This window comes from Canis aureus, chromosome 17, assembly GCF_053574225.1.
Source record: "Canis aureus isolate CA01 chromosome 17, VMU_Caureus_v.1.0, whole genome shotgun sequence".
Classification (NCBI taxonomy): Eukaryota; Metazoa; Chordata; class Mammalia; order Carnivora; family Canidae; genus Canis; species Canis aureus.
The window spans coordinates 44,999,155-45,023,004 of NC_135627.1; the positions used below are offsets into that span (position 1 = coordinate 44,999,155).

A 23,850-nucleotide genomic window follows, 5' to 3' on the forward strand; every position below is an offset into this window, starting at 1 on the left:
AACTAAACTGTAATCTGGCCAGGCCAAGATGTTTCTATGTGTGTTGTCCATGAACAAGGACATAGCTGATGGGCTGAATTGCCTGGGCCTTCCTCCTCAGCAGCACAAAAAAAACAAAAACAAAACAAAAACCAAAAACCAAAAACAAAACAAAACAAAACATCTCAAAGCTTTTTTAAGGGATACAAAGAAAAATTCAGATGCAAGCGGTTGTATATATAAAGGGGATTATTGTTTTGTGCATACCGTGAAGACAGGGAAAAATTTCTATGTCTCATCTCAAAATGAAATGCTTCATATAAAATGGTTATGAAAATCTTCAACCTTGTGATTATCATAGGTATCTGGATTCCTCTATTGAGTTTATGAGCGTTAGCGTGTTATAAATCCAAAGCAACAGGTTAAGACAAAATGTGCCAGTTATTTATTTCATGTACATAAACCTGAGCACAAAGAACAGAAGAGTCACAGTAAGTATGTAAATACGTCTCTAAAACCGTATTTATGTTAGCATGGAGACGTCCACACAGAGCTAGTGGGAAATCAGTGTGGGGGAAATTACTGCATGTTTGCCAAAAACCCCATGGAAAGCTTCGAAGAACCCTAAGTACTGTAAAAATGCCAGAGTTATTCATCTATGAGCTGTATTTTCCCAAGAGATCTAAAAGATTTATAAAATAAAAACAAGTACCTATTAAGTAGCAAATTAAGCCTCATGTACTAGAGCTACTTCTGTCAGCACTGGAAAACTGTAGAGTAAACACAAAGAACAAAACCTGAAAGGGTTCAGACAGGTAAATGTTTATCCAAATCCCTAGTCTTTTTAAAGAAATACTGGGGTTTCTGACAGATGAAAGTTTAACAACAGAAAATGTAGGCTCACATACATATTTATGAAACCTCAGGCCATAAGAAGAGTTAGTCTAAGCAGTAGTAAGTAACACAACAAAAATATCAACAATTATAACAACCTATCTGTCCTCTGAGAATCAAGAGCTTTATAAGTAACAGCAACAATTTAGAGAGTTTCTAAAGTGATCACAAAGAATTAATACTTTTACATTAAATATTTCTTAACAGAGACAATTATAACTGTCAACATATTGTTAGTACAACCCAGTGAAGAGTGAAAAGTTAGGAGTGTTTCACTGAATGTAGCCGTAACGTCCAGTATTATTTTAGTGAGTTAGGTAAGGAGCAAAAAAATATTCACATTGGGTTCACAACTGTTTTTATTGAAGTATAATTGGAATACAGAAAAGTGAACATAACTAGATTAATTTGATAAATTTTGACAAAAAATACATACTCGTGAAACCATCACCACAATCAAGAGAATGAACACATCCATTGCCCCAGAAAGCTTCTACATGCCCTTTGGTAATTCCTCCCTCCCCCTACTCCCCACTACTCCTCCCAGCCTCAGTGAACACTCATCCATCTGCTTTCTATCACTATGGATCACTTTGCATTTTCTATAGTTTTCTACAAATGTTATCATACAATATATTTGGTGTCCCATTCTCTTTCTCTCAGGAAGGGGAGAAGGATCTAGCCTCTTTCACTCAGCATAATTGTTTTGAAATTTATACATGTTGATGCTTTTTATTTCTTTTTATTGCTAAGCAGTATTTCATTTATGGATATACTACAATTGGTTAATGCCCTCACATGTTTGTTGGGGAGGAAAAATTTTCCTCTACCCTTCAAAATCCTCTTGAGTGGTCTAAGAATTAAACTGACATGAGATAGAGTAACATTTAGTCTTTTTCATTTTCCTATCCATAAATTGTCTCCCTTCCCTTTGAAATCCCAGACCCAAACCCACAGGCAGTCAAGCAATTGAGGCTTTTATGCTATCTAGAGCTAGGGGGACTGGGGTTTGGGTCCTTCCTGGAGGAGGTCCTCTAACTAAATTCTTTTAAACAGTTAGTGAGAAGGTCAAAGATTCTTCCTATCTTCTGTTTCTCAAAAATAATCAGCCTACAATAATCCACATGCCAAAGAAAACATTTTGGGATAACAAATTTTGTTCCCTTACATGTTAATAGACATCGGGTTGTTTCCAGTTTGGGGCTACTTTAAATACACTATGAACATTCATGTACAAGTCTAAGTATGAACATATGCCTTCATTAGCATGGGTAAATTACTAGGAGTAAAATGACTGGGTAATATAATAGATATTTTTTAAGAATCTGCCAAACTGTTACCCAAACAGTTGGTACCATTTTACATTCTTACCAGCGGTGTATGAGAGTTCGAGTTCCTCCACATCTTGGTCTAGTGAGACTTTTCAATTTTGGTCATATTTATATGTGTGTAGTAGTTAACTCATTATGATTTTAGTTTGCATTTCCTTGATGACTAATGATGTTGAGTATCTTTTCATGTGCTTACTTGTCATCTGTATATCTTCTTTGGTCAACTGTATGTTTGAGTCTTTGGCCCATTTTTTATTGGGTTGTTTTCTTACTGGGTTTTGAGAATTCTTTATTCATTCTATATAGAAGTCCTTTATTGGATATGTGATTTGAAAATATTTTTTTTCCAAGTCTGTGTCTTTTCTTTTCATTCTCTTAACAGAGTCTTTGAAACGCAGAAGTTCTTAATTTGATTAAGTACTGTTTATCAATTTGTTCTTTCATGGATCATGTATTTGGTGTTCTAGAGTTTACAATTCTGTCTAAATGCAAAGTCGTAAAGATTTCCTATATTTTCTCCCAGATGTTCTATAGTTTTAGGTCTATGAGCCATTTCTGTGATACTCTGCACTGCGTAATCTACCTACCTTGTCTTTCCTCAACTCCCTCCTCCATCTCTCAATTCACAGAGAATAGGTACTGCCTGGGTTTCCCCTCCCTACACTGTGGTCTTGTAACTTTCTCCAGGGAGCAATCTGGAACAATTGCAGGGCTCACCTGGTTGCTTTCCATCTGTCAAGACTCACTGTACCTTGTTGCCTTGTGTCCAATGTCTTGAGTTTCAGTGTCTCACATATTTTGTCTAGTTCTTTAAGCGTTTTAGCCTGGAAGGTAAATCCATCCTCAGTTTCTCTATCCTGACCAAAAGAAGGCCTCTAACTCTTGTACTTTAACAAAATTTAATGATAAATAGGCAAGAACTTGCCACTCAGAATATGTCACCACATCCCTCTAAGCTTTGTTCTTTTCCTATAAAACTCCAAAGAACTTAGCCTGTGATAATTATGGATATTTCTGCACTTCTCCAACTAATCAACATAAAAAAAGTCCTGTCTGCCCCTTTTTGAGGGTATTTTTCCTAACTACAGCTGTTCTAAATTTATTATTAAAAACCAACCAATCAACCAACTCTACCCAGACCCCACAAGATGAGCAGTTAGTCTCTTAAAGCATTCTTGGAATTGAATTGTTATATTACTTCAGTTAAGGCCATTCTAATATGAAACAAAATATGATATCATTATAGTTCTCTCAAGTTACAATGTTCACTACCCTGGATTATATAATGTGCACCTGACAGCACTAGCAAGCATTGTCTTGAGATTTTAACCTACATTATCAGTCTAACCATGGTCATAAACTTTGCTATCTGGAAAGAAGGCAGATGGAAAAATTAGCAAAGAAAAGAGAAAGGAGTTACCATGTGCCAGAATAATCCATCCAGTGCCGAGACCACCCTCAAACTCTCACCATAGGTGGTGATAATGCTAGGATTTCTACATCCTGGGTGGGGGCAGGAATTCTGCTTTATGCAGATGGCCTCCTCTCTTGGAGAATGAGAGCTGAAAGAGTCTGGTCTTTGTTTTCAGCTATTTCTCCAAGAGCTCTTTTGTTTATATAAAATCCTTATTTTGACTTCCCAGTTCCCCTTTGATCACTGTGTTCCTGGCACCCACTAGGCTTTGTCAAGGGAGACAGTTTCACCCTCTTGTGAGCAGGATCTCTAATATTTATTGTAAGCACCTTTTTAAGCCCCATATTCACCAGGTAGCAAAGCCAGCTTTTCTTGGGATTTCTGTAGCCCAGAGGGGTCCCAGGTCTTTTGCAGCAGGCACTGTGCTATTGGTGCGTTTCATGCCTGTGTTCTCAAAGGAGAGAAAATAAATGAGAGGAAAATAAATGTTCGCCAAATGTGTCTCTTTATCAACCTTGTCATTCCTCAAATTTGGAAACAGTTATCAGTTAGCTGTGCTTCTAGCATGGGGGTCCAAATATCCCTTTCAGGGGCCTCTTTTACTGAAGCAGTTCATGGTGGCCCTGTTTTCTTTTAAGTAATGTGCCAGGCCCTCTGCCCACACTTGTTGGCAAACCTGACAAAAGGGGAACCTAGAGGATTGAGCTGTTGTGCATGAGCCACCAAGCCTGCACCCTGTGCCCTGCATTTCTCCTAGTGTTGGATCCTGTGGGTCCTGTGGGACCTCCTGCCTGCTGTCCTCCAGCCCTGAGCTTCCCCTCACCCCTCTGCTAGATTTCCCTGGCAAGGAGCAACAGAGAGCCCTGGGTCAACTCAGCCTCAGTGAAGGCCTCTCTCAGCCATATGTGGAAACTATTCCTCTGGCTGAACACCCTCTCAACTGTACTTTCTCCTTCTCATGTATGTAAAGTATATGACACCAAACTCAACATTTTCCTGCTGTAGTTAAAACAACTGAGCTAAAAACAAAACAAAACAAAACAAAAAAAACCAACTGAGCTAGCCCCGTTCTCTTTCCTATTTCTATTAAACCATTTTTGATGTCTGTGGCCTTGTCTTTTTCTTTATGCAAATATACTGTCTAAATGAATTTTTTATCTGCAGCATTTCACCTCAGGAAGTATTCCTGGAATGCGAGATAGACCAAAATGGTAGACACTCTGGCACATTTTACTTTTGAAAAACTGCATAAAATAGCTACCCCCAAAAGGGACAAACGACGGGGCCTATGACAGGTTTCTCTAAGCTATGCACTGATACTCTAAGTTGCTCACACATAGGACAAGATCTTGTTAGGGTGAGTGCTAGTGACAGTGGGAACGCCTCTCCTAGCACTATCAGGCATTCTCCTCCTTTATTCTGTGTGGTTACTCCTTGCAGTCTGCTGAGCCACACACCAGGTTAGGGACGGTTTATTAGCGAGTCACAAAGAAAGGCCAACCATAGAAACACTAGAAAAAAAATATGAGGCTGGGGGTGTCACCCATATGGCCTCAGCCTGATAAGTCAAGTAAATTACAAACTCTTTAATAGGACAGAGACAGCCTCCCCATAGTGTTAGTCCTCAAAAGCTCGAAGTGACTAATTAGGGAGAAAGGAAATGAAAGAGAGAGGGAGAAAGGAAGAAATAGGGAGATGATGGGAGGGAAAGAAAAGAAGATGAGAGGGGGCTCAAGGCCAAAATAAATGACAAAATTTCATGTTCTGCTTTAAAGAAGGCCTTAGAAATTTTCTTAAAGCCTACCGACTCCTTGTTTTCTTCATTTATTAGCTGATACTTGTTTCCACAGTATTTTAATAAGTGAAAAGGGCAAGGGTGGGGAAGACACAGTTAGCAGTACTGACCCAGCCCTCATGTCAGGTGTCAGGTCCAACTGGAGAAGTGCTAGAAGTCTGGAGGCAGCCTCAGGTGCTTCCCCAAACTTTGAAGACTTCTTTTTCCAGAAAATTAATACCCACAGGCCAGAGGGGGAAAACTATTTTAAAATTAAAAACATTAAAAAAATAATACAGAACATAAAATGTTAAAATTATAAATGAGTAATTTTTAGAAGTTTAACAAAAATAAAAGTCAATGAAAAACATTTAAGAGATGAAGTTTATAATAAAGAGAATGTGAAAAGGATGATATGCAGATAGCAAAGCAAACTGATGAAAGGGAGTTAGAGCATGAGCACCATGAGACTGGAGATCATGGCGGTCTTGTGGACACGTGCCCAAGACACTGTCAGTACTCAGGAACTATTTGCTGAACAAATACAGAAACATTAATTTTTGAACTGACATTAAAACCATTTTTTTTCTTTGAAAGGAGGAAAAAAAGAATTGGAGCTAAGAATATGGATATAGAAAGTCAAAGGGAAAGGAGGGTTTGAGACAAGAGGGAGAACCAGAAGAAGGGAGAGGGAGGGTTAGCAGGGGGAGAGAAGCTTTGGGCCACAGAACTGGGAAGAAAAGCCAGAGCTGAACATCATCCTTTACCGTAATTATCAAACTGTAAGCACGCCTAAAGGGCTACTTAGCACGACAGAAATATATCCACAATGCAAACCAAACCAAAACCAAAACAATAAGGGGGGAAAGAGGGAAAAGGCAGTTCCCTAAGGTGGACTTCTAAGTGCCTCCCATGGGGGTACTTGTCCACTGTCTGCTCTAACACTTGCACTTTGGGGTCCCGGGTGAGTGATGTCACCTCTCTGAAGGAGCTACTTGAGCTGCAGAATGGAGATAGAAATGCGTTCCTCATAGAGTTGTGAAGATTACAAAAGGCAATGAACGAGAAGTGCTTGACCCAGTGCTGGTGCCTCGGGAAACCTCGCAAAGGGTAGTGATTATTTTATTATTACACACCCCATCCTCGCACCCGGGCCCGCAGTTGCCTTTAATAACACAAGGTTCCAGAGAAGCTTAGCTTTTGGGATAGCTGGCCCAGTGTATCTTGCTCTGTCAGAAATGGGCTCCTTCCCCTGGGTGCTCCAGCTGCCACCAGCAATCAGGAGGACAGCTCGCCTGGCCCACTTGCTGCCCAACTCGAACTTTTCTTGAGATCTTCAGGTCAAATCACAACTAGCACATATTATCAGTCAGAACTGTTCTTAGGGACTGTTGTGCTATCAGGTAACCAGCAGTCAGCACTGGTGCCATCCACTGAGTCTATTCTGGGTAACAGTGGGTATTGCTAGGTTTTGCTGTTTCCATCAGGTGAACAAGAAGCGTGGAGAACCAGGACCTTCATCTGAGCTCTTCTGCTTCTTCCCTCATTGACCTATCAGCTGTCAAATTCATCAAAACTATGACGAGCCTTCCTCCGGTTCTCAACCCAGGAGACACGTTAGCTTACTTGGAGATCTTTTTAAAACCACCATGCCCAAGCCATCCCCTTCCTAGTTGATTATGTTGCACAGCAACGGTAAAGGACAAAAAACAAAATGTGAAAAACTCAACGCTGCTGGCCATGCATTTTCACCTGTATCCTTTCACTTGTTACGATGTAGAAACAATCAACTGTGGGTTAGTAAAGAAAATGTACAATTCACAGGTCCTGAGCGAGAGCCTGAAGCCCTCTCCTTCAAAGTATGACATTCTGTCAATTACTTTGGCCAGAAGGTTCTGTTCTCTTCTTCCTTCCTTCTTTCTTTCCTCCCTCTCCTTCCCTCTTATTCTTTCTTTTTTAACTGTTCTTCTGACTTCGCAGAACTAAGACTATGGGAAGACTGTCTTTGCCGTGTTACCCAAAGTTTGTGGTTCAGACATATTCCTTCTGTGTAATGGGCATCCTGGTCTCCCTCTCCTTTAGGCAAGTATCTGGGCTTGTAGACACATATCTTCTGCCTCAAAACATGCTTCCACCCCCACTGGTAATGTCGGGGCACTTGGGTCAGGCCTAAACTAATCAATCCACAGACCCTTGCTGAAGTCACTGGTTCGTAGGCAGAAAAGCAGCACAGACTGTGAGTAAACACGGCCTCAGGGGAAAGGCTTCTTTTCTCTTCTGAGTGCACTTCTAGAAGTGACCCCCAAGCCCATCCCTGGACTCAACAGCTCTGGGAGTTGAAGCCGTCTCATGATCCCATGGGGCAGCTGATGCCAGAGACAGCAGAAATGAAAGATGCAAAGAATCAGGGTCTTTTGTGACAACTCTGAGTTACTGAATTAAATCAGCTGAAACCCACTGAGCTTCTGGTAGTTCAGTGAGCCAGTTAATTCCCTTTAGTGTTTTAAGCCGGTTTGAATTGGGTTTTCCATTATCAGCAACCAGATACATCTTGAAAGATCCATTGCAAATTTTAAAAGGAAGGGAATGCCTGGTTTTGGATTGGATTACACTTGAAAAAGCTAGCAGAATGCTAAAAACAGTATATTCAAACATTAAATATGTTTTCCTATCGTATTTAGCAGCTCTCACCTTACTAAGAACTGCTATCCAGTTGCAGGTTGTTTTTGCAGGAAACGTGGCCAGCTGTGTCAGTCAGTTTATTCTGTGATAATAGTGGTGGGGAGGACTTCAGTATCCTGGGACTGCTGTTCTATTCTATACTATGGGGTTAACACCAGACCAACAAGAAAGATACTGTTCAGCAAATAAAACATACAGTAAAACAATGTATATAACAGTGCATTGGTTTTATTGATGGCAGAAGAAAAAATTCTCTTTCACTGTTAAAAGGTACTTGCTTTACTTAACTTAGTTTTTTTTTTTTTCCCATTCTTCGCGTTAGCTGGATTTTTCTCCCCTCTAAAATCTGCTTTTCGATTCTCCAATAGTAATATTCATCACGGCTGCACCTTATTCCGGAGGGAAAGTAGGAAGTCTATCAACAGGTTTTGACCAGTCAATGGCTCCTTTCTTCACAAAGACTCTATTTAAAAGAGAAGAGGAAAGTGAGATTGAATCCTCAAATTGGCTTTTCTGTAGTCCAGATACACTTCTGCTGAAACATATGTGAATGTAAGCATTTGTATAAATATTAATAGATCTCAAGTAGAATCAAGTGGATACTGCTGTCTAATTATAAACATAATTTCTATAAATCAATATATAAACAAAAAGCAAATCTTTTTTTTTTTAAAGCAAATCTTTCAAATTAATTTGTCTTCTAGAAATTCTTAAGAGTACATCTCTATCATTGTGAGCCTCATTATTGCTGGCACGTCAACTTCAGGAATTTGAATTAACTACATGGTATTTAACACAGGATGACCTGGAAAATCTGCAGTCTGCCAGTGGGCCGCTTCTCCCCATCCTACCTACCTCCATTTCCCCTTTGAACACTTTTGGACCAGTTTAGTCTGCACGGTAATTTATGTGAGCCTATTACCTGCTCCTGTCTGCTCCCAACCTTTAACGGGCATCACTCTAGTTGAACCACCTTGAATGGTGACAACAGAAAGAGCTAAGAGAAGGGGGAGAGAAGCCTGTCTGCCATAGTTGTATTCCAGCTGCATGCATGAACGAATGCTTGGGCAGGGACCAGCAGAGTGCCCTGGGCTGCATACAAACAGCTCATATGTCTTCAGAAGTAAATAGTCCCCTGCTAGGAAAATGAAGAGCTCTGGGTACTGTTATCCTCACATAATGCCTATCCTGCTGGCACCAGGGGGTTCTGCGACAGCTATCTTTATAGCAATCATTTCTCTGACCTTGATTTGAAAAGTTTTACAAAGGGACGCTCGACCAGATTGTTTAAAAAAAAAAAAAAAAAGACATTTAGAAAAGTATCTTTTACTAGCTGAAAATGGTGTCAAAACCTGGATTTTAGAAATAAAGTCATGACATTTATATAGTAGTCTATGCGTGGCTCTTGGTTTCAAGGTTTCACATTGATATGTGAAATTGTGAAGATGGGTCTCTCGACAAATAAGAAACTAGAACGGAATATTCAAAGCGACTCAACATTTATTAAACTGCTTTCCCCGTTGAGTCTTAACTTTGGTGGCCCCAGGGGGCTTCATGCTGATGTGTCTTACAGAGTCTTCCCACACAGGCCTCCTACTTCTCTTTTCACAGCAGGACTCCTCAACTTGGCTACAGCAATACATTCTCAGTGTCCTTCCCTCCTGGGGCTGTAATCCACTCTATATACGGCAGCAATATAGCCTAAGCTTAATTTTGATCATATTACTCTTATTCAGAAGTTTATGGTCACCAAACACACCAAACTCTTAATGCAGCTAAAGCCGCACTCTTGTGTCACCACCAGTAACTATGTTAAACATCTACTGTTTGGGTTCACATACACTACTGTTGCCACTGGAAGCTGCTTGCTATGAACTCGGCTTCTCCCCTTCTTTAAGTGTTCCTCGGCCTTTAGAATTTCCTCAGACATCTCTACCCTACCCTGACAATGAAGCTTCAAATTGATTCCCAATGCCTGCCCCTACTAGTTGGGATCTGGTTCCCAGGACTCCAATCATGTCAGAAACCTCTTCAAATGCATGCAATTTGGGTCAGTTTCACTGATTAAAGAACTATGTATAATTCCTCTGTCCATAGCTACACATATTTTTGAGTTATCTGGGACAATTATGACAAGTGCAGGAACTAAAAGTTTGGAGTTTGGGCCCTCTCTCCTCAAGTCTCATACTTGGGTCCTATTTCCCCACATTGCTCCCCGACACCTAGCCTGGACTCCCAGGTATCTCTTGCTTTTGCTAGTCACTGATGATATGCTTAGTACCAAGACCAAATAGAATCCAACTCCCTCTCCACTTCGGGTGACGTATGGAGGTGGTGGTGGGATAGAGGGCTTGTAAAGAAAACTTTTTAGGACAATCAAAGAATGTGTAAATTACACACCAAGAACTTATTTAAATATACTTATTTAATAAACACTGACTGAACAGGTACTATGTGTCATTCATCACCTAGCAAAGTACCCAAAACATTATTAAAAAAAAAAGTATGACTATGAAATTACAGTTTTTAAGTGAGAATAGAAAGTGCCTTAAGTGTTTCTTACTATCTTGAATAATTTTAGATAACAAACCCTAAGAAAAATTTCAGCATATATTAGAATTCATACTTATATTTGCTGGAAGTCAAATGGCAGGCTACAATGGATATCTTCTTTTTTTAACACTTCAATTAATGGAAACCAGGGAATGAGGAAACAAAAATATCTTTTCTCTCAAGAAGAAAATAACATTGGTTATTTTCTTGTGTGAAAGAATAAGAAGAGTAATTCTTCTTGTCTTGTGTGACAAGAATAAGAAGAGTAATTCTTATTACTGGTGAACCTCTCATTCAAAGGCAGTATATTAAAAAAAAAGAATTCTACTTCATAATTTTTGATGTTTGAATAAAAATTAAAATTTTTTTTCAACCAAGAGCATATGTGTTTTACTTATTTATTTTTCACAGTAGATTTTGCAGTGAGGTTTTCTTAGTGATAACATCCCAAGACTGCCCCCCCCATTTATCCCCCATGCAGCAAAATTAATCTTCTTATCAATGTCAGGAATCCAACATCTCTGTCACACATCTCTTCCGTCAACAGTACAATTTGAAGCAAGCATCTGGGAAAAATGGGATGTTTTAACTCAGAGAAAACAGAAAACCACTAATGTTGTGATGTTTCAGCTGACTGGGGGCAGCCTGCATTGTGGCATTAGATATTGATGAACTACAATTACCACGGAGCTATGGTTTCTGATTTACTTGAAGCAGTACATTCTTTTTCAGAGGAAATTTTCCATGGAAGCCTAATCTAGAAAACGTATGGAAGAAAAACCAAAGGGTGGAGAGGATGTAGTTCCAGCCTTCAGGCTGCAGCCTTACTTTCCGATCCCCAACTCGCCTCTACTTCAGGCCCTATGCAGCTTCTCTTCTGCAGCCTCAGGATATCACGGACAAGTCCTAGTCCTGCATCTCCTGTTAGGCAAACACTGCACTATAGCAATCAGGGAGCTGAGAACCTTCCGCCTTATTTTAAAACCTTGATTTAACCAATTTAGACATGCTTGGAAAGCTAAGAGGGAATTTTCAGTTCTCATTCGCCCTGAGAGTAATTTAATTGTAAGCATGCTGAATATATGTTAAAAGTGAGCGTTCAGTCTGGCACAATGGAAAGTTGTGAAGGTCCCTACATGTACTTTGATTCTGCTTTGGTCAGTGCTTGCTACAGAAAAATGCCCAAAGTCATGAAGTAGTCCTTCTATAGTACTGTGGACAGTAGGTCACGTCTGTTTACATGATGGCCTTGTATTAAGCACAAAGAAAAGCCAGTGATGAGATGAAGAAGATGCAACGCTGGCCGGCTCAGGTAAAATGGAAGTCGAGTTAACATGAGACCTCCACTCCTGGCAGGCTGCTACATAAGGAGCTAAGGACTAGAACATAGAAGAAAACATTCCTTCACTTAGGATGGCAGAGCTAATTTGCAACCAGTGAAGGAGTTTGGGGAAAACTGAAGGACATCTAAGACTCTGGGACAGTGCTGCCCAGCACAAATACAATGGGAGACACATGGGCAATTTTAAATTTTCCATTAGTCACTTAAAAAAATACAAATGGGGAAATTAATAACATATTTAATCCAACTGATCAGAAATATTCTTGTTTCAATACATAATACAAATTACTGATATTTTATTTTTTTTACCTAAGTCTTTAAAATCTGATATGTATTTTTCAGTTATAGCACATCTCAATTCAGACTAGCTGCATTTCAAGTGCTAAAAACTTACAGCTGGTTTGAAAAATTGAGAGGGTCACTTAGTAGGGGGAAAATACAATATGGATAACAGCCTTTGCAAAATGAATAGCTGAAATGAGAAATTGAGAACAGTTTCTTAAAAATTCTCAATGGTCTTGCTACTGAGAAGAGACTCAGAAAAAAGAAATATTTAGGTCTAAAATACTCTCATAGTCTTTATAGTAATATATAACAAAAGCTGTAACTGGAAAACTCTGAAAATATTCAAAAGTCTGGACATAATGAAAAAATAGAAATGTTACTAAAGTTGACAAAAGTATTTCCTCCTAATAACATTAAAAAAAGAAGGTCTTTGTTGATCAAAATGAGATGCTTTAGATTGGTCTCATAATATCCTGACTTCGTTATATTTCTCATCCTTCCTATTGAAAATGATTTTCAGAGAGCAACTCTCTGAAACTCTAAGATGAAAGTTTCTGGATCGATAGCATAGGGCCCCCAAACCCCATCTCTGTAAGCAATCACATTATCTTCACCCAATTCCTGAAAATATAATATGAAACATTTCCTCTTTCTAAAAAGGATCGAAATTAATTAAACAATAAAAAACTCAATTATACAAGTTGGTGATTATCCTTTGTTTCCTTTTATTTTCTTCCTGCTTTCAAAGTTAAAGACATTTTACTGATTGGTATCACCTCCCATAGAAGAGAGTGGGTACAGAGAAAAAAGGGCATTACAGGTAGCATTTGTGGGGAAAGGCTTGGTGGAAAAGTAGCTTATAACTATGGTATAATCTTACATACTTTATAATTGAAAGGTGTGAAACATCCGTTTTTTTCTATTATATTATTACAAAATATTAACAATTGGACCCGCATATTCAACATAAATAGCATTGTTCTTTATACGGAAACCATCTCACAATGCCAATTTTACCTTCTCATATTAGTTCCGGGCCCGGGGAGGTTGGTAAAACTGCTGGGTGGGCCGAGTGGATCTTCTTGGCTGGCCATCACCTCCTCTACGGAACTCAAGCGTTTGGTCATAGGTGGCTTCTTCCTCCTATTTGTAAAGAGTAGTGATTTAAACACGTTCAGAATAGCTCCAAGTTTCCTAAGTTAAATACTTTATGGTGCCGATTTTGATATGCCTCTTAAGCTGCCCTGGGATTCACATCTGTCAACTTTTATAACAGAGGGAAGCAAGGGGAAGGAAAAAAAAGGGGGGACATTGTTAAAACTCTTTTGGTCCTTGATAACAGAAGAATGAACTTGACAGTGGTAAGATTAGAATCAAATTTAATTCAAGAAAAGGAAACTATTTCCACATAATAGCATGATTATCTCACCAAATGACTTGACACAAGGGGGTGAAATCACAAAAAAGCAAGCATTATAACAAAAATTTTCCTGAATATTTGGACTTCTAAATATTTCTAGGTATTTGTCATGGAAAGGGATTTTGGTAAGATACGGAAAAGGGGTTGAAGAGCCAGAGAACGTTCACCAGCTGTCTGTCCTCATCTGATGAAATCTCCAACATCGTTAAGAACCTTACATCTAGAGACAGGAAAAAATAATGGATTGGGATGAAGAGGAAATACAATTTACATATAAAGAAAGCTTCATGCAAGACATAGCAATCGGCACAGTAAGACACAAACTATTTTCTTCTCATTTTCTTTCTTACTGAGGGGATACATCTATCAGCTTGAGGAATAGCATGGAAAATTAGGATAAGCAGATTAAACAGCAGAAAGAATACAGTTAATTATAATATTTGAAAAGAACTTAGAAGCAACAGAAATGTAGCCAAAGCCACACTGGTTTCTTACTGAGTGCTGCCACCCTGTTATTTTAGTATTTTGAAATTAATGCAGCTATGAAGTATGTTCCCTTTTAAAGACAGAAAAAAATTGGCTCTCAGTTTTGTTTATGAAAGAAACAGCATCTATTTCAAAAGTAGGGTTTAAATTCCAACTGAATTATCAGAGCACAATAATTTGCATCATTTTGAAAATGTATCCCTCTTCTTCCTCCTCCTCACATTATCTCTGGGTCTTTCCCAAAAGATTGCTTTCCTTTAACCCTATTAATAACATAAGAAGTTATAAGAGACTGAGTTCTATTCTTCAAATTTTACAGATCCAACTACTGCAATTTTACCTGAGAGAAGCAGAAAGATGCTAAGATAATTTGATCAAACCCTATCATTTAGAAATGATATTTAATATTTGGCACGAACATAACTCTCATTATTAGGCATCCTCCATGGTATTTGTAAGAAAGAATCATTATTTCAATTTTATACAAAGGACACTGAAGCCCAGGGAAACTTTCTGACTTTGTCCTGATACTTCTAAGGCAAACCTGGATTTTGATTCAAATGCAACTGCTTAAATCTTTACATCTCAGTCTGCATGTCAAAGAAATAAACCAACAGCCCCAAATTAATGACATCCTTAAGGGGCCATCATCGCTTAAATAAGAGAATGGAGAAATTTGACCATATATCAACATCACTCAATAACTGCATTTTAGAGACAAACTTCCAGATTAGCTCTCCTTTCTCTATGCCCCTTTCATTAATAACCAACCTCAAAACAGTTAGAAGTGTCAGATATTATGTCTATAATTTAGTAAAGCAATTAAATGCAGTAAGAAAAATTAAAAAGTGTTCGGGAAAGGAGAGAATTATTTTTTATTATTCTGGTCACTGTTCTGAATGATGACTGTCAAATATTACAGCTAAATTTGAAAAGGAGCTATTTAATTTTATGACATATGACAACATTTGAAGCTTTGCATATTAACTAAGAAGAATGAAAATATATTTGCCACTGTAGTAGATGAAGTAAGTATTTGAGGAATTAGAATCAAAATTTTTTTTTCTTCACACCCAGCACAGCACTGGTGAGAGGACATCTAAAAATCTATACTTTATCAATAAAAAAACACTATTAAAGGTAGGAAACTACATTTGCTGAGTGAGCTGGATTTATATAATATGACATAGCTATTTGAAAAGCTGTCTCTACTGTGTTTAAAAGATTCACAGACTATACCAGCCAGAGCCAATTAAATGGTTTTATAAAGATGACTGACCATGAGATTTCTTTAACATTATTTGATGTCTTCACAATCTTTTTATACAAAGTAGAAGCAAAAAATAAAAATGGTTCTGACAGCTTGGTTTTCAGTTATTGTCAAAGGCACAATCTTGCTTTTTTAACTTTTAAATATTCCTCTTGCAGAATACTTGAGGGCAAACCTGGAAACTACTTCCTATAGTCCACAGCTAGTAATTTTTAGCACTGAAGGAATACCTTTCCATTTTATATAATACACAGCTCAACTTAGTAGGTGAGTATATTTAGAGTCATCTTTGAATGAATGACATTTATACCTAGTTCTTCCTTCTAACTTATCTCCTTCCTTTACGTATTGCTACTCTGTAACGGATTTAAAACTAAAAAAAAAATTATGAATTTTATAGTTCATGAACATATTTTTAAAAATCTGACACTGTGTTTGAGCTGGCATAGTCCTGGAAGGCCATATGGTCTGTCCCTTGCCTTAGACCTGACAGATGAGGAATCTCTAAACCCTGAGAGGTGAGCTCACTTTCCCATGTCACAGAGCTTATTCAAAGAAGAGTCCAGACCAGGGCCATTTTGTTTCTGACTCTCAGGTAAGAGTCTTTAAAAAACTTGTGATAACTTTCATAAAATGAAACTGATCCATGTTATCTTCACCCAACATTTGAGATTCAGAACTAGTTATTGGGACTCAAATTTTTGTCCACCTAAACCTGGTTCAAAAATACTAAATAACTAATATTTGAATATTTATGCACCATCTTTTCATACCAATACTTACTAGCGTATTGCTCCTTTTAATGAGATGATACAAAATGGCAATAATCTTGTGACATTAAGCATGAATGAAATATTTTGAAGAAAACAAAAAAGTCCCAGCACCAATGTAAAAAGGCGATGTACAACTTCATCTATAAAACACGTCTGACGGGTCACAATATCTTTTCTGTGTATCCCCTTCATTCTCTCATTAGCGTATACTATACCTGGAGTGAGAACACAAATACACACTCCCTCATTTATAAATGAGCTGTGGTACAAAAGCTCATTGTAAATCGGTCACTTGGAACCTGGAGCATAACTCAGTAAAAGATATGTAACATTTAAATAGAAGCTGGGTTCTCTATTCTTCAAGGTGAAGTGCAATTAAGCATACAAACCAGTATTTTAAGGAAAGTGCTAGATCGGTGGTTCTCAACTGGGAGTGATTTTGCCCCCTAAGAGACATTAGCCATTGTCTGGAGACACATCTGAGGGGTGCTACTGGCATCTCGTGGGTCTAGAGATATTTTTGACTGTTACAAACTGAGGGGACAGGGAGTGGAGGAATTGCTACATCTAAGGGGGAGACCAGGGATGCTGCTAAGCATCAACAAAGCCCAGGCAACAGGACGCCTGGGTGGCTCAGCTGTTAAGCCATCTGCCTCGAGCCCAGCGTGTGATCCTAGAGTCCCAGGATCGAGTCCCACGTCGGGCTCCCTGCATGGAGCCTGCTTCTCCCTCTGCCTGTGTCTCTGCCTCTCTCTCTCTCTCTCTCTCTCTCTCTCTGTGTCTCTCATGAATATATAAACAGAAATAAAATCTCTCTCTCTCTTTTCTTTTTTTTTAAAAAAAAAAAGCCCAGGCAACAAAGACTTATCCAGTCCTAATGCTAACAGGGCCCCGAGTGAGGAGGATAAACCTGAAGTGCCAGGGTAGGTTGGAAAATAACTCTGAAATTCAAGAAGTTTGGGTTTGCCACCCTTCCACTTTTTCCTTTGGAACATTTCTTCTGCCTCTGCCTCTAAGGCCTTAAACGCTGACCCAAATCTCTATGGAACTTTTGCTGGGGGCGGGGGTCTCTATTTGTCCACAATGCTACATTTTCCTCTGTGCCAGTGACACATTCATATTATCTTGTCTTAAATTACCATTTCTTCAGGATTTTCCCACAGCTGTAACTCTGAGGAGACAATCAGAGATTATTCGGTTGCTGAGAGTAGGAAGCAGGGATGGCCATTCTCTTCACAAAAAAAAAAAAAAAAAAAAAAGAACTTAGAAAAAACTTAATATTGTGATACGTCCTTTAATAGCTATTTTGTGCATAATCTAGTAACGTTTCTTCTAGTCAGTTCCTTCTAACAGTTTGTAGCTACAAAAATACATGATCCAGCATATGAAATGTATACCATGTCCTCTCAACACTGGGCCTTGACATTTAGGATATTTTGAACAATGAAATACTCACGAGTAGATATCTCCTTCAGTGACTCACAAATGAGCTACTCACTCTGAATTTTCAGGCTACCTTTTACTTGCCTGGTGAGCTTGTGTAGTCAGTTTATAGAAATATAAACTAATTTTAATACAACACCTAGGCCAAAGTGAAAGACAAACTTGCTTTCCCAAAACATCACATAATAAAGGGGAAAATACGGAGGTAATGAAAAGATTAGTGGTTGCCCAAGGTTATGGGGAACAGAAGGATGAAGAGGCAGAGCAGAGGGAATTTTTAGGGCAGTGAAACCATTCTGTTATGATACTATTATGGTAAATATGAGTTATTACACATTTGCCCAAACGTGTTGAATCCTAATGTAAGCTATGGACTCCGGGCAATAAGGTGTCAACGTAGATTTATCAATGACAGCAAATGCACTGCTCTGGCAGGGATGTTGGTAATGTGGGGGCTACGTGTGCAGCAGGGCAGGGAGCATATGAGAAGTCTCTATACCCTCCTTTCAGAGGAATCTAAAACTGCTCTAAAAAAACCCACCAAAGTCTGTTAAAACAAACAAACAAACAAAAACAAAACAGGCAGTAAAATAGGCCATGTCAGTGGGATACTTTGTGCCTTGTAGAGTGCTGGTGATATGGTAGGTCCTTAATATTTGATGAATAATTCTTGACCTGCCTTATTTAAATTGGCACATTTTCAATCCATTCAGATTCTTCTTTTTGTGGTTATCAGTAACTAGGATATGACAATTAAGTTTCTTTCATCCTTGGGATGCCATGAGAATTAATTAATGTGTGAAAACCACTTTGAAGTTTATTGAGCTTTCTGAATTGGTTCTAGGCTGTACTTAATTTTGATTATACCTTGGATATTCATAACATTTCCTCTTTGTCCTCACTGAAAAACTTTGACCTTTGATTTTATGTTTCAGTCCAAACAGCAAAATAAAGTAACTCTGTCCCATCCAAAAACAAAAACAAAAAAATCACATAATGGACCCTAAAAGTAGAACTTAAAATATTCTTAAGTAATCTATTTTAGATAAATTATACTAATATCCTACTATATTGGAGTAACTTAAAGTTGAAAGCAAAAAAAAAAAAAAAAAAAGTTGAAAGCAAAAGCTGGATTGGCTTTTATTTTCTGTGAAGTTTATGGATAAAATCTGTGCCCAAAAGAATCATGTATTATGATCAACACTGAACTTTACCAATTAATCTTAAGAAATATGCTCCAAATGAATATTTATAGCTCTATGACAAAGTAAACCAGGCTTGTGGTAGCCTGGAACCACAAACTGTAAAACAGGAAGTTTCTGTAAAGAAGAGTAATCCAAATAACTAAGAAACTATTACTTGCGCAAGTAAGTAGTACCACCACCTGAGCTAAAACAGAGGTCTTCTGATTCATAGTCCTGTCTGCCCTTCACCTTGCTTCCAAGTAATGAGGGTGAGGAATACAGTTATAACAGATCTCAAAATTGGAAGGGGAAATTGGAGATAACCTGATTGAGCAGATTAAATTTTTAAAGACTATTATTATTTGTATTTTGGGTAAATGTGATACTCTTCTTTCATATGAAATTTTATATAGAGTTTCAATATAATATAGGTGGGCCTAGGTTAGAGTGAGTGTATGCAAGCAGTATCCCCTTGACTTGCTCTTCCTCAGCCCCTCCAGCTCTGTAACTCCCTAAGCTACAAACATTAACCCCTCCCCCCCATTTCAACCTCTGCTGTACACTAGGAACTAGCTGGATTGACTGACTTGATTAATACAAGAAAGTAAGCTGATGGAAGAATAGGAACCAGAATGTAGGCCTCTGACTGAGTTCAGAGGCCTTTTCACTTTTGCTTTCTATCACAGAGAAAATCTAAACCCTTCTTTTGACTTCTATGAACTAAATGTCTCACTTGATAAAAAAAAAACTCACCTTCCATACCTAAGTGGGAAAAAAATCTCAGGTTTCATTAACATAAGAGAAAGTCATTATATATAACCAAAATAAGTAAATTTTATAATAGACTAATTTCCTTGTCTTTGAAACTTTGAATAAAATACCATTTGAGAATAAAATATAATGGGGAATTATAATCAGTGGATCTAAGATCATCTCTTTAATATGTACCATGTCCTAGAATATTTTATTTAAATATTTATATAAACATATTTTATAGCAGAAAAGAAAAACAATGATTCAAGGCCAAAAAAAAAAAAAATCTAATTACTAAACAACTATCCTAAAATGTATGGCTGATAGAATGTTTTCATTCCTGTATCATGCAGGATTTCAGGAGACATTTCAATATGGTTCTGATTTTCTCCTTTCAGAAAAAACTACATTTTCTAGAGTTACATAAAAATTGAAACTATTGGGCAGCCCCGGTGGCGCAGCGGTTTAGTGCTGCCTGCAGCCCAGGGTGTGATCCTGGAGACCCCGGATCAAGTCCCACATCAGGCTCCCTGCATGGAGCCTGCTTCTTCCTCTGCCTGTGTCTCTGCCTCTCTCTCTCTTTCTCTCTGTGTCTCTATGAATAAATAAATAAAAAATCTTTAAAAAATAAAAAATCTATAAAAAAAATTGAAACTGTTGATGATTCTGGAAGATACTAGGAAATCATGTGAATACCTAGTTCAAGGATTCTACTCTATGCTCTGCCAACCAATGCAAAGCCTGAGTGACAACTGAACTTGAACATAGAAGAACGCTGGATGTTTAATTGACAGCAAAGCAAACACAGTACTATTCATCAGAGTCCTTCCCCTTATATCATTAACACCATCCACTCTTCAAAACAGAGTAAACAAGCTATTTTTGGCAGCTTAGGCACTCAAGGAAATTGAACTACACTTCATCCTTATTTTTACTACAAGAATATGAAAAAGACTAGTAAACATGTTACCCTTAACAAATTGCAAATGATAAAAATATAGATTGTCTCTTATGCAAAAACACACCTGAGTTTGCTTACAACTTGGAATACAGAAAAAGGGAATGAATGTTTATTCCACTATGTGTTTGGCATTTTGTATTATATCTCATTTAATCCTTCCAACGATGTTTTGAATTACTTAAGCACATCATTCTACATATGAAGAAATTAAGGCTCAGGGTAATTTACACAAAGTTATGTAAGTGGCTATGCCTGAATAAGAGCCCTGGACTGTTTGTTCCAAAATTCTTTCCATAGCATCACATAGTATATATTTACATATTTTGTTTCAGATAGTTTTAATTTTTTCTACTGGTTAGCTTAAGATCATTTTTAAGTAAATGGTATGGCCTCTGCCCTGAGGCCTCTGTCCTAGCATAAACATCATTTACTGGTCATAATCTTTTTTGAAATACTATAGTAAAGTCCAAAGAATGAACATATATTTCATAAGAATGTATACCTCTCTCAAACTCATTGGCTGTTTTAGCTAAAGGTTAAATAGATTCTAAGGTTGCCCAGAAATCAAGGCAGGGAGCACATCCTGTTTCCAGATATGCCAATATACTCAAAGATTTCCTTGAGAGATACATTGGTATTTGAGCCCTCAGTCTCTTTGGTCAGATCTGAGTCTGAGTTTAGACTCCACCACTTCTAGGCATGTTACTCAATTTCTCTTGGTCTCAATTTTCTTACACAGAAAACAGTAATGAACTCATAGGTTTACATGGGGAACCATATGAAGTAATACCTGAAAAGCGTTTATCAAATAAGCCTTTAAACTGCCTATTATTCTAAAGTAAGTAACTATTTGGCAATATAATATACATGGCCATGTATATTAAACTTTGTTAAACTACCTAGAATCACAGGCTTTGCTAAAATTCAGGAAGTTTGTTGCTAGAGTACTCCTCAAATTGCTTTGGACAGATAAGGAAAGTGGAAGAGCCACTGAAAACAAATGAAAGAGTAAGTGCAAGGAGAAAGATTCTTGCCATCTGCTTTCCTCTTATTTCTATGGTAATTAAAAAAATTATCTATACACTAAAACCAGTACTTTAATATTCTAAATCACTCTGTTGTTACCCCTGGTTTTATTTCTTTGAGAGGAAGTCTTTTTGTTCAATTATAGAGAAAAAGGGCAAATAGAACCAAAAAAGGGGAGGAAATTAGCAAAGAAGCATTTTTTAAATCAATCAAAAGTTATAGACACTATTTGCATAAAATCTGAATATTTTAAGAGGAAGCCAAAAATAAGTTAACATCAGCCTCTTTGAATATCTATCTTGCCTTTAGATTATATCCTTGAAATTTTGGTAAATGCTATAAAAAGGGACCAGTTAGAAACACTATTTAAAAAGTGGAAGTACAGCAAAATGATTAATAACAGAAAATGCCTATCTATGCCTGTTACCATGTTTTCAGGTCAATGCCCACTAATTATCTTTGCAAAAGCAACTGCTTTCTCAAATATGCTAACTGAAGAAATATGTTTTAGAATATTTTATGGTTAAGACATATGAGCACTAATCACAAGTGGTTAATCATTTCACTTCTCATAATTTATATCATTTTTACATCTTAAATGGGCAGGCTAATATAACATAATTTAAGATAGGTTAACTCATTCTTTCTCTGAAAGTAATAATTACTGCACCATCATGCCAGACCACTTCTTACTCTAAAAGTCAGCCTGATGCACATTATGTAATTGACCACCTGAGACAAATAGTTAAGGCATGCTACAGTGACCTGTAATACATATTTAAGAAACAAAGATAGAAAAAAATCTCCATGTCAAATTGATAAAATATAGGCCAGCTCTTTAAAAAGCACGAAGGGTTGGAGTGGGGATGGGACACATGACTTGACATGCTTCATATAAGTATAAGAAAAAGATAGTCATGCCTAATAACACAGAAACAAAATCATTGCTGATGTTTTCACCCCTTTAGTGAAAGTAAAGGAACGTAAGACTAACAGGAAGAGTTAAACATTTAAATCTTAAAGCAGATAGCACCCAATGTGGTGAACATCATTTTTGCATTTGAATTCCATTCACACCTAAAAACCCGTAATAACAAAGTCTGCATAACGAACTAAAAATATTTCTCTTTAGTGAAACATAATGTTAACAGATATTTAGAAACCCTAATCAATTAACAGGCTAGCTAACAAAGCCAGTTTTAGAAATGTGAAGTAGCCCAGGAGTCAGTGATCTGATGTCTGCAGTACAAGAACCACCTACCCCCTCAGAGAACTCTGTTGGAACTCAGGCTTCCTCAAGCAGCCAACTCCACCTCTGTCCTGCACAAGAAAGGACAAATCTACATTTCCACTAACATTTTCTCATTGAGCCTGTTTCTTTTGCCATATGAAAGATTTTAAGCTACTTTAAAAAAAGCATTATATCTCTCTTTCATCTATTTTCTAGAATCCAAAGACTCAGCTCCTGGAATCACTTGTCAAATACCATTATTTCCAGAATCTCCCATCATCTTGATCGTTTTGTTCCTTTATGTATTTTTAATATTTACTCTTCCATGTAACCTAGTTTTCAGAACAATATTTCAAGTAGGGTCTGCTTGGAACATAATACTGTTATTTCCCATGATAAGCAAACTCTATATAAATCTATTAATGTAATCTGGGACACCTGGGTGGCTCAGTGGTTGAGCCTCTGCCTTTGGCTCAGGGCATGATCCTGGTCCAGGGATCGAGTCCCACATCGGGCTCCCTGTGAGGAACCTGCTTCTCCCTCTGTCTAGTCTCTGCTACTCTCTGTGTCTCTCAGGAATAAATAAATAAAATCTTAAAAAAAAAATCTATTAATGTAATCTAACCTTGTTTTAATGTTTTTAGCAGCTGCTCAATCACTGCTTGTTCATATTGCGCTTGTCATCAAGCAAAATCCTTACAACCTACTCCTAGGTCTATGTCATTCTGTATTTGAAATAATTATTTCCCCAATCAAAATCTCAAATTTAAGTACAGTTGAAATCCATACACTAATGAAAGATATCATTTTGGCACAGATTTATCACTGGTATACTCTGAGTAACTATAATATTAAGTCAGTTTTTCTGACAAGTTATTTTATTTATTTTTTGCATACTGAAAACTAGAGGACTATCATCTAAAAGGGTAAGACCTAAATAGATGGCTAAAATATTAGTTTAATAGGGGTGGTGGAAGGGGAGGAGGGCGGGGGGTGGGGGTGAATAGGTGACGGGCACTGAGGGGGGCACTTGACGGGATGAGCACTGG

At 37.7% G+C, this 23,850-nt stretch overlaps 1 protein-coding gene across 11 annotated transcripts in view; it reads right to left on the bottom strand.

Annotated features, from left to right (window-relative positions):
* Nucleotides 1-1,214: 1,214 nt before the first annotated feature.
* Nucleotides 1,215-23,850, bottom strand: part of TDRD3 (tudor domain containing 3) — a 169,407-nt gene continuing 146,771 nt past the window's right edge. For 9 of the 11 annotated variants that reach the window (XM_077855463.1, XM_077855459.1, XM_077855460.1 and 6 more), the window contains 2 exons: nucleotides 13,272-13,397; nucleotides 1,215-8,537 (listed from right to left, as the gene is read on the bottom strand). In XM_077855463.1, coding sequence (XP_077711589.1) covers nucleotides 8,465-8,537; nucleotides 13,272-13,397 — 199 coding nt within the window. In that variant the 3' untranslated portion in view covers nucleotides 1,215-8,464. Of the gene's footprint in view, nucleotides 8,538-13,265; nucleotides 13,398-17,342; nucleotides 17,435-23,850 lie in introns of those variants that run through there. The other 2 variants (XM_077855456.1, XM_077855453.1) reach the window with 1 other exon arrangement.